The 13050-nt window shown below is 48.9% G+C and overlaps 1 protein-coding gene across 1 annotated transcript; it reads left to right on the top strand.

Annotated features, from left to right (window-relative positions):
- Positions 1 to 1118: 1118 nt before the first annotated feature.
- Positions 1119 to 7589, top strand: LOC121081359 (Golgi apparatus membrane protein TVP23 homolog B-like). The gene is made up of 7 exons (XM_040580314.1): positions 1119 to 1215; positions 1941 to 2023; positions 2892 to 3036; positions 3509 to 3598; positions 4831 to 4962; positions 5050 to 5178; positions 6141 to 7589. The coding sequence occupies exons 1-7, from the start codon at positions 1204 to 1206 to the stop codon at positions 6171 to 6173; spliced, it is 624 nt and encodes a 207-aa protein (XP_040436248.1). The 5' UTR covers positions 1119 to 1203; the 3' UTR covers positions 6174 to 7589.
- Positions 7590 to 13050: the final 5461 nt, after the last annotated feature.

Here is a 13050-nt window from a genome sequence, read left to right as displayed (position 1 = left end):
CACTGTCGACTGGCACTTTTGCTGCAAGCTCTGTGTCTTTCTGTAGACTTTGCACAAATTGAAGCTTAAAACTTCCCCTTTGTTTTCAGCACGGCTGCTCAGTCCTTCCTCATGTTCTAAAAATACTGATCTGAGGGCGTAACTCCATTTTGAGCTTTTTCTATCACATTTTCTAGACATTCAGTTGTTTTTGACCTGTCCCAGGAGCACAGACTTGGTGAGCTACTCGGGAAGGGGCCTAGTGAAGTGAGAGCTGGGTGGTGTGTACAGGCAGCTTTTGCAGAAGGTACCAGCCTGTGTCAGTGAACACAGACACCCACCAGCCCTGCGTGAATGATGGTGGTGGCTAAAAACCTGAAACCTGGCTTGGTACCGTGCTCTTCGCCGTGTTTCTCAGGTACTACGTTACGGATCAGGAAAGGTGAGGCTCCAGAAAAGCCATTTTTCCTCTGAAAGCTGTCCCTCTGGCCGACTCCCCTCGACATCGAGTCTGGGTGTAACGTGTTCCTGCTCCACGGCGCTGCCGTGGCTCACGCAGCGTCCCCGTGGGCCTGCCTGGCTCCCGAGTGCCGGAGCCTCTTCCCCGAGGACGAGCGCCCATCCCGGAGGCCGGTCCACAGAGAGCTGCGGGCCCGGGCCCTGCCCCGTGGGGAACCCCAGCGGGGCCGCCTCCCGCTCCCGTCCGGGCCCGGCCCCGTGGGGAGCCCCAGCGGGGCCGCCTCCCGCTCCCGTCCGGGCCCTGCCCCGTGGGGGAGCCCCAGCGGGGTCGCCTCCCGCTCCCTTCCGGGCCCTGCCCCGTGGGGAGCCCCAGCGGGGTCGCCTCCCGCTCCCGTCCGGGCCCGGCCCCGTGGGGAGCCCCAGCGGGGCCGCCTCCCGCTCCCGTCCGGGCCCTGCCCCGTGGGGAGCCCCAGCGGGGCCGCCTCCCGCTCCCGTCCGGGCCCGGCCCCGTGGGGAGCCCCAGCGGGGCCGCCTCCCGCTCCCCTCCGGGCCCTGCCCCGTGGGGAGCCCCAGCGGGGCCGCCTCCCGCTCCCTTCCGGGCCCGGCCCCTCAGCAGCCGCCAACGGCCTCAGCACCGCCCTGTGACGTCACCGCTACGGCAGGCGAGAGGGGCGTGGCAGCGCGCATGCGTGCGGGGCGGGGCGTGTCGCGATTGGCCCGCGGCCGTGACGTGGCGCGGCAGGCGGAAGTGAGGGGGCCGCGGCCATGTTACGGCAGGTGAGGCGGCCCCCGCCGGGCGGGGTCAGGGGGCAGCGCGGGGGGCCGGGGCCTGCGGCCGCCGCACCGGGGGAGCGGGGACGGTAGGTGCTGCCGGCTGCTATCGGCCCGCAGCCCCGGGGCTGCGCGCTGGAGCCCCCAGGCGCTGGGAACCGCTCCCGAATCGGTTAAACACCCGGGGGAGGTGTTGGGGGCCGGGGCAGGTGGGTGTTGTGGCGGGGAAGGCCTCTGGGGCAGGGCCGGGCTCAGGGGAGACGTTCCTTGGGTGAGGGTTGGAGTCACGCTTTTGTAGGGCCTGCGACAGAGACCGGCCTGCCTGTGACAGTGATAATTCTGTTCCCGTCGCCAGTATCTGCACTGAGATTGGGGTCTGTGTGTGTGTGTCTGTGTGTTGCCTGACTTAGGAACAGCTTTTGTGTCAGGTAATGGGTTCTCTGGGAGGAACGATGAGTAAAGCACCCGAGGCAAGGCTGTGCGGTTAACTGCCGGGGTGCAGCAAGGATCCTTGGACTCACGGTGTGAGTTTAGATAGTTTTGAGAAAGCACAAATCAAAACACATTGCATGTTTTGCTTTGTATGTGGTTGAATCTTCACATTCATTCCAAATTTATTTTGATTTTAAAGGGCAGCTGTAACATTCTGGGTAATCGAAAGCGTCCCTGCTTGAAGTTGAAAGTGGATTATGTTTTCTCATGTAGCTTTTTGTATCTGTTCCCCGCTTTAGGACAGCAGTGATGACATTGAAGATGTGTCTCTCTTTGATGCAGATGATGATGCATCCAGGAGATCAAAAAAGTCAAAAATAAGGTCAGTGGCCATAGAGAGAGTTTCTAGATGAGTTCTGGGCAGAAGCATGAGGAAGAAAGGACTGTCATATTACATCAAAACATGGAATGGCAAATACCTTCTTTATTTGGAAGTAATGGAGAGTAATTTCTGGGTGACTGGGAGCACCAGTTCCAGAAGCTCAGTTGGAACTTACAGACCTGTGCCTTCATGCTTCTGGGTCCCCCATGTTTAATATGTGTTCGTGTTCCTGCATGGAAGGAATCTACGCTGATACGACGACTCTAACAGGAGGTTCTCACCGTGTCGAGCGCTGGTGTGGCCTAGTCTGTTGTCCCTTCCCAGCCTTTGTTCTTGAATACGTTTTGTGCTGCCCTGCTGTCTGCCGTGTCCTGGCATAGCTAGCCCAGCCACCTCCTCCTGCCCAAACTCCTGCCCCACAGCAGTGTCCATACCCACGTGCTGTGGTGACCTCAGCTCAGTACTGCGTGTTTCTGACCTGGAAGCTGCAGAAATAAGAAAGAAGGGCAAGTCTGCTGTGTTGAGAAATACCATTTTTCCTTCAGAGGTATTTCCTCTGCTAGAATCTTTTTAAACTTATCCCATAAAAACTGTCTTACACTGAACATGGGGTAAAACTCCCTGTCCCCTTCCACCCCAAATTCTGTCTGCATGTGGGATATCACTGCATGTGGAATGTGTCTTCCTTATGATGAGCTTCTAGTCAATTTATTTCCCATATTTTCAGAAGTCATTACACACTGGGTTGATGTTATGATGCTGATCCTTATCCTGTGAGTTGGTGGGAGATCATGTGGCAGTGTCATTTCTCTGAAATTGCTTGGTGTCTTGTCTGAAAGAGCTGTGACTGTACTGTACTTCATTCCAGGCATCCAGTGGCATCATTTTTCCACTTATTCTTCCGAGTCAGTGCGATAGTTGTCTATCTGCTCTGTGAGCTCTTAACTAGCAGCTTTATTGCCTGCATGGTGACTATTATCCTCCTCTTGTCATGTGACTTTTGGGCTGTAAAGGTAAGTTCCTCTTACGCTTTTGTTATCTTTGTCTTACTGTATAGGAATAATTGAACAGTGATATTCATGTCACAAGGAAAGTAACAACTTTGTGCCTTTGCCACAAAATGATACCCCAGATACCCTCAAGTACTGTGATGTATTGCAGAGTGTTATGAAATAACTCTTAAATCTTTGTGTACTTAGTTTCTTTTGAAAATCAAATGGAGGACATATATATTAAGCTTTCTTTTAGCACAGGCTTTCTTATCAGAGCACTTTGGAATCACCAGAAGTACACCTCACAGTAAATTAGTGTTGTACTGGACATATTAGGAAATAGATTGTTGCGGACATAAGAGCCTTGTAATCTTGTTTTCCCAAGTGTAAGGCAAATGATCACCATTGACAGTAGCAACCCAAACAGCTGAACCTTGGCAAATGGTTTCTTTTGGCAGAAGATATAAAGCTCATAACTTTTCTTCTATTTCAGAATGTCACAGGGCGACTGATGGTTGGCCTTCGTTGGTGGAACCAGGTGGATGATGATGGTAGAAGTCACTGGATATTTGAAGCCAGGAAGGTATATTTCTTTTTTTTTTTCTTTTCATTGTTTCTGTTTTATGAAACCCCTATTGATTGGCAGTTATGCTTGTGATGATAGATTGCACAAGGTAGACATTTACTTCCAGCCACAGATCTGTAACCATGGGCTTGTTTCATGTAGGCTGCTGAGTGAGCTTTTTTTATTGTTGAATTGTTTAAAAATTCTCATGATGTATTGATCTGGCTTAATGTAAGTAACTTAAAAGTTCCACATAAAATGCAGTAAAGGTTCTTATGTCACACCGGTAACCTGCAAGTTTTCTGGTGTGGACTTTGGACAGCTGACTAGGTTTTATCTCCTATAGAAAACTATTGGAAGTAGGAAGAAATGTATAGCATTCATCATGGCTGTTGCTTTGCCTTTGTGTTCATGGTGCCTACTGCTACCTCTTTAGCATCCCGTCTGTCAGGCACCTCACAGAATGTCACATGTTTACCCTTTCTATCCTTATCTCTTACCTCTGTATGGAGCTAATGGCATGCAAATCTGGAGGGAGGTAAAGATCGTTTCCTTGATCCCATGTGCCCTCTGCGCTGGTGTAGGGACTCGAACTTAAACCTTTCTTCAGCTGAGTTCGTGCACATTCTTTCTCAAAACTGCTAGTTTAGAAAAGTTAAAACGTACTGGGGAAGAGAGAGAGAGGTAGCTGAACTGCTGTAAATTTACCTGTAAGTTGTTAACCCCAGCCCAGATGTTTTAATTTACAGGAAGAAGTGAGTGTTTGCTTAGGATCTTCTGCTCTGTAAACACCTTATAAAATCAGTAGTGTGATGTGAATGAGACCTCTGCATGTGTAAAGAAAAAACTACCCTACTTTGATGCCTAAGATTATCAATATTTAGTTCTGCCAGTGCTAGGATTGGTGAAATCCTGGTTGTCTGTGCAGTGGTTTGAAGGTAGAAAGACATGAGCCATGCAGTAAATGTCATGTTGCCCAAACCTCACCTTTTAGCCCCAAGCATTCCAAGAGGATTTGATGCAGCTGCCTCCACAGTTTCTGATAGAAAATTGACAAAAGGGTCTCTTGAATAGAAACATCTTCTGTTGCGGAAAGATCTGTGTGGTGTAGAAACTGATCTTGAAAGCACCCGGTACTGTTGTGTGGAGGCAAAAACCAGGGGGCTTGTAGATTCTGGACTGTTTTAAATGACAATGTGATCTATACGATGGAGCAGCCTGTTAATCTCCCATTTCCTTTCTGTTTCTAGGTATCAACGAAAGGGAGTAAAGCCTCATCAGAAGCAGAGTCACGAATTTTCTGGTTAGGTCTAATTACCTGTCCCATGATCTGGGTGATATTTGCTTTCAGCGCTCTCTTTTCTTTCAAAGTGAAATGGCTGGTGAGTTGACTCCCTCAATCAGTAATAGATCTTGCACGTTACAAGTAAGGCAGTGCAAATTAGTGACTTTACTTTCTTGTGTCTTAGGCAGTGGTTGTGATGGGAGTGGTGCTTCAGGGAGCCAACCTTTATGGTTATATCAGGTGCAAAGTTGGCAGTAGAAAGAACTTGACGAGCATGGCCACCAGCTATCTTGGAAAGCAGTTCTTGCGGCAGGTAAGATTCCCAGGGTTTTGGAAACCCTCCGGTTATACTCCTTTCTGTCCATAATCTTCCTTCCTGCCTAGACTTGAAAGGAAAAACTGAAAAAGTTGTTATTTAGAGTTCTGCAATGGGACCCTTCACACCTTACATCCTTGTGAATTTGAGCCTCTTTAAGTCACAGAGTAACTTGCCAATTATTAGCATCAAGTCCCATTTGCAGTGTCTTGTGAGCTCGTATTATTTGCTGGTGCCGTGGACAAGTGCCAGAGAAGTTACTGGGATATGGTTGGTGTATTGGAAATAGGGAACACGGTGAATGTGGTCACAGAATGAAATAGCTTTTGGTAAACTCTGCTGCTCTTGGATAACACATTGTTAAATTACTCCTTTCGTCACACTGCTTCCTCTTCAGATTGTGCTAGCCACAAAACCATGCATCTGGAGGGATGTTGCGTTGGTCCTTGTGTGTCAGTGCACGGCTGCAACGTGCATAGCTCTTAGCCAAAAGGGCTGCCACTGCCTCTTACATTTTTCTCACTTCCAGCCAGCTCTTCTCGACAGTCCTTTTCTGCTCCACCACTGGGTTTTCTTCCTTCCATAGGTCCCTGCAGCAGGAGGCGCAGCCCTCCTTCCTTCTGCTTCCAGGCTGTTATTACCTTTTGCTTTTACTGAGTTTCTTGACTGTGTTACACAGACAGCTCGGGGGGCAGGTGGTTTGGCTGCCACAGGTTCACAAATGCTCACTGGAAGCTCAGATATTGATAAACCTTTCTTGGCTATCTGCTGCGATTGTCCTCCTCTGTGGCTTGCTTTGCTTCTGAATGCTTTTACCACTGCAGTGGTTAACCAGAGGCCCAGACCAGTCTTGACCTCTGGCAGAAACAAATGTCTTGCCCAAGAATCATGGCAGTGAGTCACACAGTTTTCTGATACTCCTTTTATTCTTTTTTTTTTTTTTCTTCTTCCTTCTGTAGACTGTGGCTAAAGAGGACCAAACAGCATCCTGAGTGGTGGAAGCCTCAAGACGGACTTGATTCACAGTAGGGAACAACGGAGAATGTTGCTCTGACCATGAGATTTGGGAGCTGCATACATGAAGTGTGAATTAAAAGAAGTAAATAAATTGTGCAAGACTTCAGGTTAACACTCCTAGCAACTTATATTCGATTTTCTACTAGCAGTTTGTGTTTAAGTCCTTTCTTTAGTTTGATTAATTAGAATTAATTTGCCTAAACTTCAAACTAAAAAATATCCTAGGTGGCTATCGTACAGGTTTAAAACTACTGGATGAATTAAGAGAAAATTGCTGGACATCCTTCTTCAGAAAAACCATGCACAAGCTGAGCCTTCTTTCACCCAAGAATTTCCCAACTCTTCCAGCAGTTGATGCCTCACATAGTTTCAGTTGTGGACGTTGTTGCATTTTGTTCTTGGAGGTTGTTGCTGCTTCTGTTACAGAGTTTAGATAGTGCTCTTTTGGCTCCACATCTCTCTGGTTCTGTGACTTGAATGGCACTGAGGTGGGCGCAGTGAAGAACATCTAAAGGAAGTGTTGCTGTTGGCTTAGTGGGAAGATAATTGGAGTCTCATGGAAACTGCAGAAAGTGACTTCTGAGCAGCTCTGGTCTTTTATTTATCTGAAGCATTCTTAGAGGTCTCAGTAACATCTTAAACCCCTGGATTTATGGGAAGTCCCTCTGCCACCTGTAGGTCTGTGTCTGTATGGAGAGTGTACTAAGAGTAAAACCAGTTTCTGGGGAAGGTTGCACACACAGTTTCAGAAACGGAGTGAATCTGGGAGCAGGTGCTGCCTGACTAATGCTGTTGAAGCAATGCCATCTGGTGTCGTGTTGGCGCTGCATTTGGTGCCACGGGTCTTGTCCTCTGGCCAGGAGGGTGTAGGGTGAGTGATCTGCTGTTTGTTCACTGGTCCCTCAGCAGAGGGTCACGGGGAATGCGACCAGCGACCAACAGGGTTTTACGTTTCTTGAATCCATGCAGCATGCTGTCCTTAAGCTGTGCTCCCCCAGGGGTCTGCAGGGTGGAAAAAAAGCCTTTTGTAGGATTGTGAAATGTTGGCTTGCAGTGTGTTCACTTAGGTGGCAAAGTGGTGTGTTTTGTGTGACAAGCTGTATGAAAGGGGTCAGTTCCTTCTTGTCATGTGATTCCTGTTCAAGGCAGATTGTCCTTTCGCAGTGGCAGATGTTGTAAAGTTCGGATGAGGCGTTTTAAATTAAGAATGTGGTTTCTTTTTGAATAATGGGTATTGTAAATTGTGGGATTGCATTAACATGATTCCTCTCCCTGTACTGTAGCAATACTTGGGAGCTGTACATTTGTTTAACTCTTTGGATTGATACCTTCCTTTTGTAAATATGTATTTATAAAATCTTGAAATTAAAATAATGCTTTGTTTAACCAGACCACATATCCCTTCTATGATTCATGGTTGAGCTCTATTTATACACCATGTTCTTGTAGTGTAGTTTTAACAGGGATTACTTGTCACGTTAAACGCTGCTGTTCAGCGAGCTCCAGCACAGTTGGTTCCTCCCAGGGGCTTTCAATGGTTTTCCCTGTGCAAATGCTTTCTTCTTAAGGATGCTGGAGCTGTTATCATGCAGAGCTGGAGTAATTGTCACCCTGTGAGGCTCAGCTGGAGTGGCTAAGGTGCTGCTTCTGAGGGCACTGGTAGGGCCCCTCTGTCCTGTTCCTGGCTCGCCCCTGGCAGGTGGCAGTGTGCTACCATAAATGCTCATGCCACGTGTGGCATGTGGCGGGAGCTTCTAGTCCTCATTTACATGGAAGGGATGATTTATTTCTAAGAAACGAATGTAAACAGGCAAAATGAAACCAATCACTGAAGAGAGGGTCCTTTTGCAGCCACGCGGGCAAGTGCAAGTATTCTGTCCGTATGGTGCAATGGAATGGGAATCATTTCTGCTCCAGCCCAGGATCCCTGCTGGACGCTGCTGTCAGAGGGATGCCCCTGACTCCAGCACAGCTCCAGCCACGAGGTAGTTATTTTAAAATGTGTTGAAAGTTTTGGACTTAACATTTATTCTCCTGCTGCCAAAGCTCCCCCCAAACTGCTGGAAAATAGAGTGTGCTTTTCTGGAAGTTGCAGTTTATTTAATCAAGGACAGAGACATTTATTAGTATGTACCTTTAAATATAGTCCTCTTTGGCTTATTTTTAGCCTCTTGGCAAGCATTCAGTCTTTTGGCTTCTGAGAAGCTGTCATTTTATTGCATTTCTCCACAGGGTGGATCAGAACCAAATTTCTTATCACTGCTCCGGCTGGGTGTGAGTCTTGTTTGATTTTTACTCACTATGTGCTGGGGTTTCCTGTGAAGCAGGAAGTGGGAGTTGCTGCAGAATGGGGAAATTCTCTGAATGTGCTTTTTTTTTCACAAGCCTCAGGAATCCACGCTAAGCCAGTTTTTTGAGGATTAGCTGTGTAATGGTGTCTCCACCTAAGACCTCCACGCCTGGGTGGTGGCTGAACTTTCAGGGTTTACAGAAGCAGAAATATTCCAAGAGCAATAATAAAAAAATACTATTTGCTATAGCCAAGTATGCCTCAGATGTTGCAGGCACAGCTAAAAGGTGGACTTGAAATCATCCTTTTTTGGATGGCAGAACCATTTTGAGTCCTTGGAGCTTAGTGTCTTGGGCCAGCGGGGAGTTTGCTTACAGAGCTGGGGACAGAACGGGCCCTGGGTGACATTTGCTGTCTGCTTTGGGGTGTGTGATGCCTCATCCTTCCCCTGTGTCCTAGGGATGAACTGCTCTGTTGCTCTTTGGCCACAGCAGGGACCTGTCCCCTCCTGCTGCCACAAACCAGCCTTGGTTTGTCCTTGCCCACTGTGGCACTGCCGCTGTGCAGCCAGCTGGCTGCTGGAATTCCCAGGGAAAGCACCTGCTTTCAGGGACAGAAGCAATGCTTTTTCTGCCTCTGTACTTTAACACCTTACGGTGATGCATCTGGGTATTCTCAAAACACAAAAGCTTTACAGGCAGCTCTGCCCTGTCCAATGCGCCTCCCCATCCCTCTGTGCTACCCGCTGCCCTGGGGGAAAGCCAAAGGGAAGAGCGAAGGATTGATGCTGAGCGTGCATGGGCAACCTGGCCCTGGGCATTTGGAGCCTGCCAGTCTTTTCCTCTACAAATATCCTGGAGAGCTGCCGGGCCCAGAGGGCTGCAGGGGACGGACTATTGTAGTTGTTTGGCAGAGGCCGTGGTCAGCCCTGCTCACACGGGACAGGACATCCCAGCTGGTATTTCCTAAACAAAAAGCTGCACTGACTAATGGGGAGTGACCTTTGGGAAGACCAAAGGGAGCGGCACTGGGGGTGAGGGGGGGGGTGGTGCTGGCTGAGAACCAGCGCTGCTTCCAGGGCTCCTGGCAGGAAGGCGTTTCATGCTTCCCTCCTGCTTTACTGTGCAAACAGCCTCAATTTGGGAGCAGGAGTCCCTTCCCACCCTGCAAACCCGCAGCAAACCAAGAGCCTCCCTGCTGCCCTGATAAGACAGGCAAAGGGCAGGAAGAAAGGAAACGCTATTTCTGTTTCACTGATAGCAGCATTTTTACACCACAGAGGACATGTGGGTCCATCATTATCTGCCTGTGCGTGCCGAAAGAAACTGGGGGTGTTGAACGCGATTCCAGTTCCTTCCTGTTCTCCCTGGTGCCAGCACGTGGCTCAGGGCAGCTGACACCAGGGATGTGCTGCACTGGTTTCCACTGCTCAGCCGCAGGCTGCAGCGCTTGGCTGCTTGAATTTCACTCCTGTTTCTCAGTGGGAGGCATCACCTTTGGGTACTGCTGTGGGAACAGCCTCTTCCTTGGCTGGCAGCAGGTTGTGTCGTGAAGTTGCAGGAATGCTGCTTGGGTCAGACTCAACCCATCAAACCCGAGGTTTGTCTCAAGCAGTAGCTGTTTTCATGTGCCTCACAGCCATGCTTCCAGGAACGCCTTTTGTACCTCTAGAGGTTTGTGGCTCACTCTGCGTAACCTGAGGGATTTTGCTGCCATGAATTTGACTGATTCCTTTCTGAGCCCACACAGATTTCTAGTGTTTGCAGTGTCCTGCGGCAGAGAGCTCCACAGATTAACATGGGTCGTGGAAAAGTGCTTCACGTCTTGTTTGTGTGGAACCTGCCTCCAACTTAATTTGGTGCCCATCTGGTAAGGGAAGGGAAAGCCAGGTGTGTTCTGTGTCTGCCACTGTACATGACAGAGATATGCTGCGTTTTGCATTAAACATGGGGTTTGAAATCCTCAGACAGACTTAAACTACTGTTGGGATCCTGCTGGTTCAGCTCGCTGGAGATCCAGCATCTCCCATCTCAAAAGGCACCAGCTCACGCTACAGTGCCAGGAGCATCCTCTAGGACAGGGATTACTGTTTGCCAGGATGTGTCCTGGTAAGGTGACAGTTTTATTGGGGTAAAGATGTCCAGGAGTGGTTTCATGTCTAAGAGGACCTTTCTAAGGAGGCGGTTGAGTAGTTGAACTGCAAAGAGAAGATTCGGGATGTTGGGAGATGTGGGGTTCTTACCTCTTCCAACTATCTTTGCTTCTTTTCTTACCCCAGTAGGGCTAAGGATGGTTCAGATGCTCTGCAAGGACTGGAGGGTGCTTTGATGCCTGACAGAAAGCGAGACTGTGAGGAGGAGCAAGCAGACCTGAGGCTGAGATGCTATTTTTTTGCATTTACATGTTCTGGGCTAATCCCAGCTCAGTGCCTGCTCCTCTACTGGGGCAAGCAGTGCAAGGATACACATGGTTTTGCAGTGATACTCAAGAGAGGCTGACAGGGGTTGTCCCCATTTCTCAAGAAGCGTAACAAGGAGCAAAATAACTGCAAGTGCTCCAAGCCATGCATGAAGTCGGGCTGGGCCAGGGCTGAGCAGTCCTGTTGTGGGGCAGGAGCCAGCCCTGGGGAGGCAGTGGGGCAGCACGAGACAAGACAGGGTGTTTCCTACAGCGGACAGGCTGTGACTTCCCAGGTGTGATGGCAAAGGACAGGAGTGACCCTGGGGTGAGGAGCACCCAGGGACATGGCTGCCAGCCCCTGTGCTGCCCAGCATTCGCAGCGTGAAGTGAATCCTGGGGTGACTGCAGGCACCCCATCCCTGCAGCGCTGTCCTCACATGGGTGCCCTGTTTGCACTCGGAATTAGGCACCTCTTTGAGTCTAGACTCAGCTTCCTGGGGGAGGCCTTTTAGCAGGAGGGTTTCCTTACGGCGGCAGGTTCCTGCAGGCTCAGTTGCAGAGCCCTGCTTGCCTGGGGTTGCAATTTTTAACGATGCACTAGTGCAATGAAAGAGCAGGGTCTCTGCTAGGCATCTTCTATGCTGCTGACAAGCAGCATCTCCGGAGGCAGGTCTGTGGGGGCTGTGCACCCCCAGTTCAAATTAACGGAATAAGTTCATTTTGACTTTCCTAAAGACAGGATGCTACAGCGGACTCTGGGCTTTTAGAGCGTAGTGAAGCATCCAATGAGCAGGTTTTATACCTGCACGTAAAAGCAGAAGGGTTTTACTGTGTTGTCCTGTTTTCTTTCTCTTTATTTATGAAGCCTGCACAGTTCAACTTTAAGTTATAAAGTGTGCCAGAGCAAGCCTGCGATCCCCAGCTGGTGGGTACAGCTTAAATCCCAGAGGTTTCTGGAGCCCCAGAGATGGGCGGAGGATGGTTGGATTTCCCTCTAATGGAGCCTAGGTAGGGAAGCATCTCACTTTCCTAAGGGATATGTAAAGAGAAAAAGGAGACCAGTATTTAAAGCACAGAAAGCAAACCATAGTGTAGTGTAAGGTAGAAGTGGGCAGCAGAGATGATTTTGGGCAGGGAAGCTGTGGGCCACGAGGTATAAGCTGTGGAGCTATAGCCCTCTAAGGTCATGTCGTGCTACCGAATTATTTTTTGCACAGGTGAACTATATCTACTTCACACAGCTGCGTTTGTTCATACTAAAGTGACTGCTTTGGGTCAGGCCAAAGGTCACACTAACTCAAAATCCAGTTTATGACCCTGCTTTGTGACGCTGATGCTGAGGAAATGGTGATATAAAATAATAATGCCCCTCTGGCACCTGTGTCAAGTCTGACAGTCTGTGGAGTAGGATCTCAAAGGCTGTATCTGCACTGTAATTTCTAACAGCTATGAACTTGTCCCAGAACTTACTGGCATGTGAACCCTCCCATGGCAATGAAATTAATATAGAAATGACGTGTTCCCAGGGAACCCCTTGGGACCTTCCCCAGGTATGAAAACTCCCATTTTATTCCGATCCTTTCTAGGAATTTTTTCACAAACTATTCATTTGTAAATTATCCAATTGACGGCTGTTAATGCCAGATCATCTCATGTCCCAGCTGCTTACTACACATTTCAAAGAGCTTTAATATTTGCCAGGTGGGACTTCCCTTGGCAAAAGCCACACTGATGCTTTTCAGCTATTTCTTCTCTCTGTGAATCCTGGTCTGTAGAAGTCTGAACAGTTTACTCAGTGTAGGCACTGGATTTTCTGGTCTGTTGTTCCCCATATTCTTCCCAGAATCCTTAAAAAAACCCTCAGAACCCCTGTGTCACACTTGCCACCTTCCACCCATCTGGCACCAGGAGAAGCAGTCGGTTTGTCTGGGGATTAGTGGCTCAGTGGGTTGATCCCTGAGCCCGTTGGACTCCTCCTGGAAACCTCCTTGGCTGCTGAGTTATTCCTCTTCACGTTGCCAGCTTGTGAAAACTTCCTATTTAGTTCATTTTAGGCGAGTTCTTTAGGTTTTTTTCCTTTTTTTTTTTTTTTTTTTTTCAATCACAAGGCAATGTGTAAACAACTCCATAGTAACCACTGGAGTACATGAGTCATTTAGCTT

This window comes from Falco naumanni, chromosome 1, assembly GCF_017639655.2.
Source record: "Falco naumanni isolate bFalNau1 chromosome 1, bFalNau1.pat, whole genome shotgun sequence".
Taxonomy (NCBI): Eukaryota; Metazoa; Chordata; class Aves; order Falconiformes; family Falconidae; genus Falco; species Falco naumanni.
The sequence above is the reverse complement of the archived record's forward strand: the minus strand, read 5'-3'. Positions and strand labels throughout refer to the sequence as shown.

Bases quoted from the DNA above. Each gene is read 5' to 3' on its own strand.
- LOC121081359 (XM_040580314.1), top strand. The intron at 2,024-2,891 runs GTCAGTGGCCAT...ACTTCATTCCAG, and splicing joins TCAAAAAAGTCAAAAATAAG to GCATCCAGTGGCATCATTTT. The intron at 5,179-6,140 runs GTAAGATTCCCA...TTCCTTCTGTAG, and splicing joins GAAAGCAGTTCTTGCGGCAG to ACTGTGGCTAAAGAGGACCA.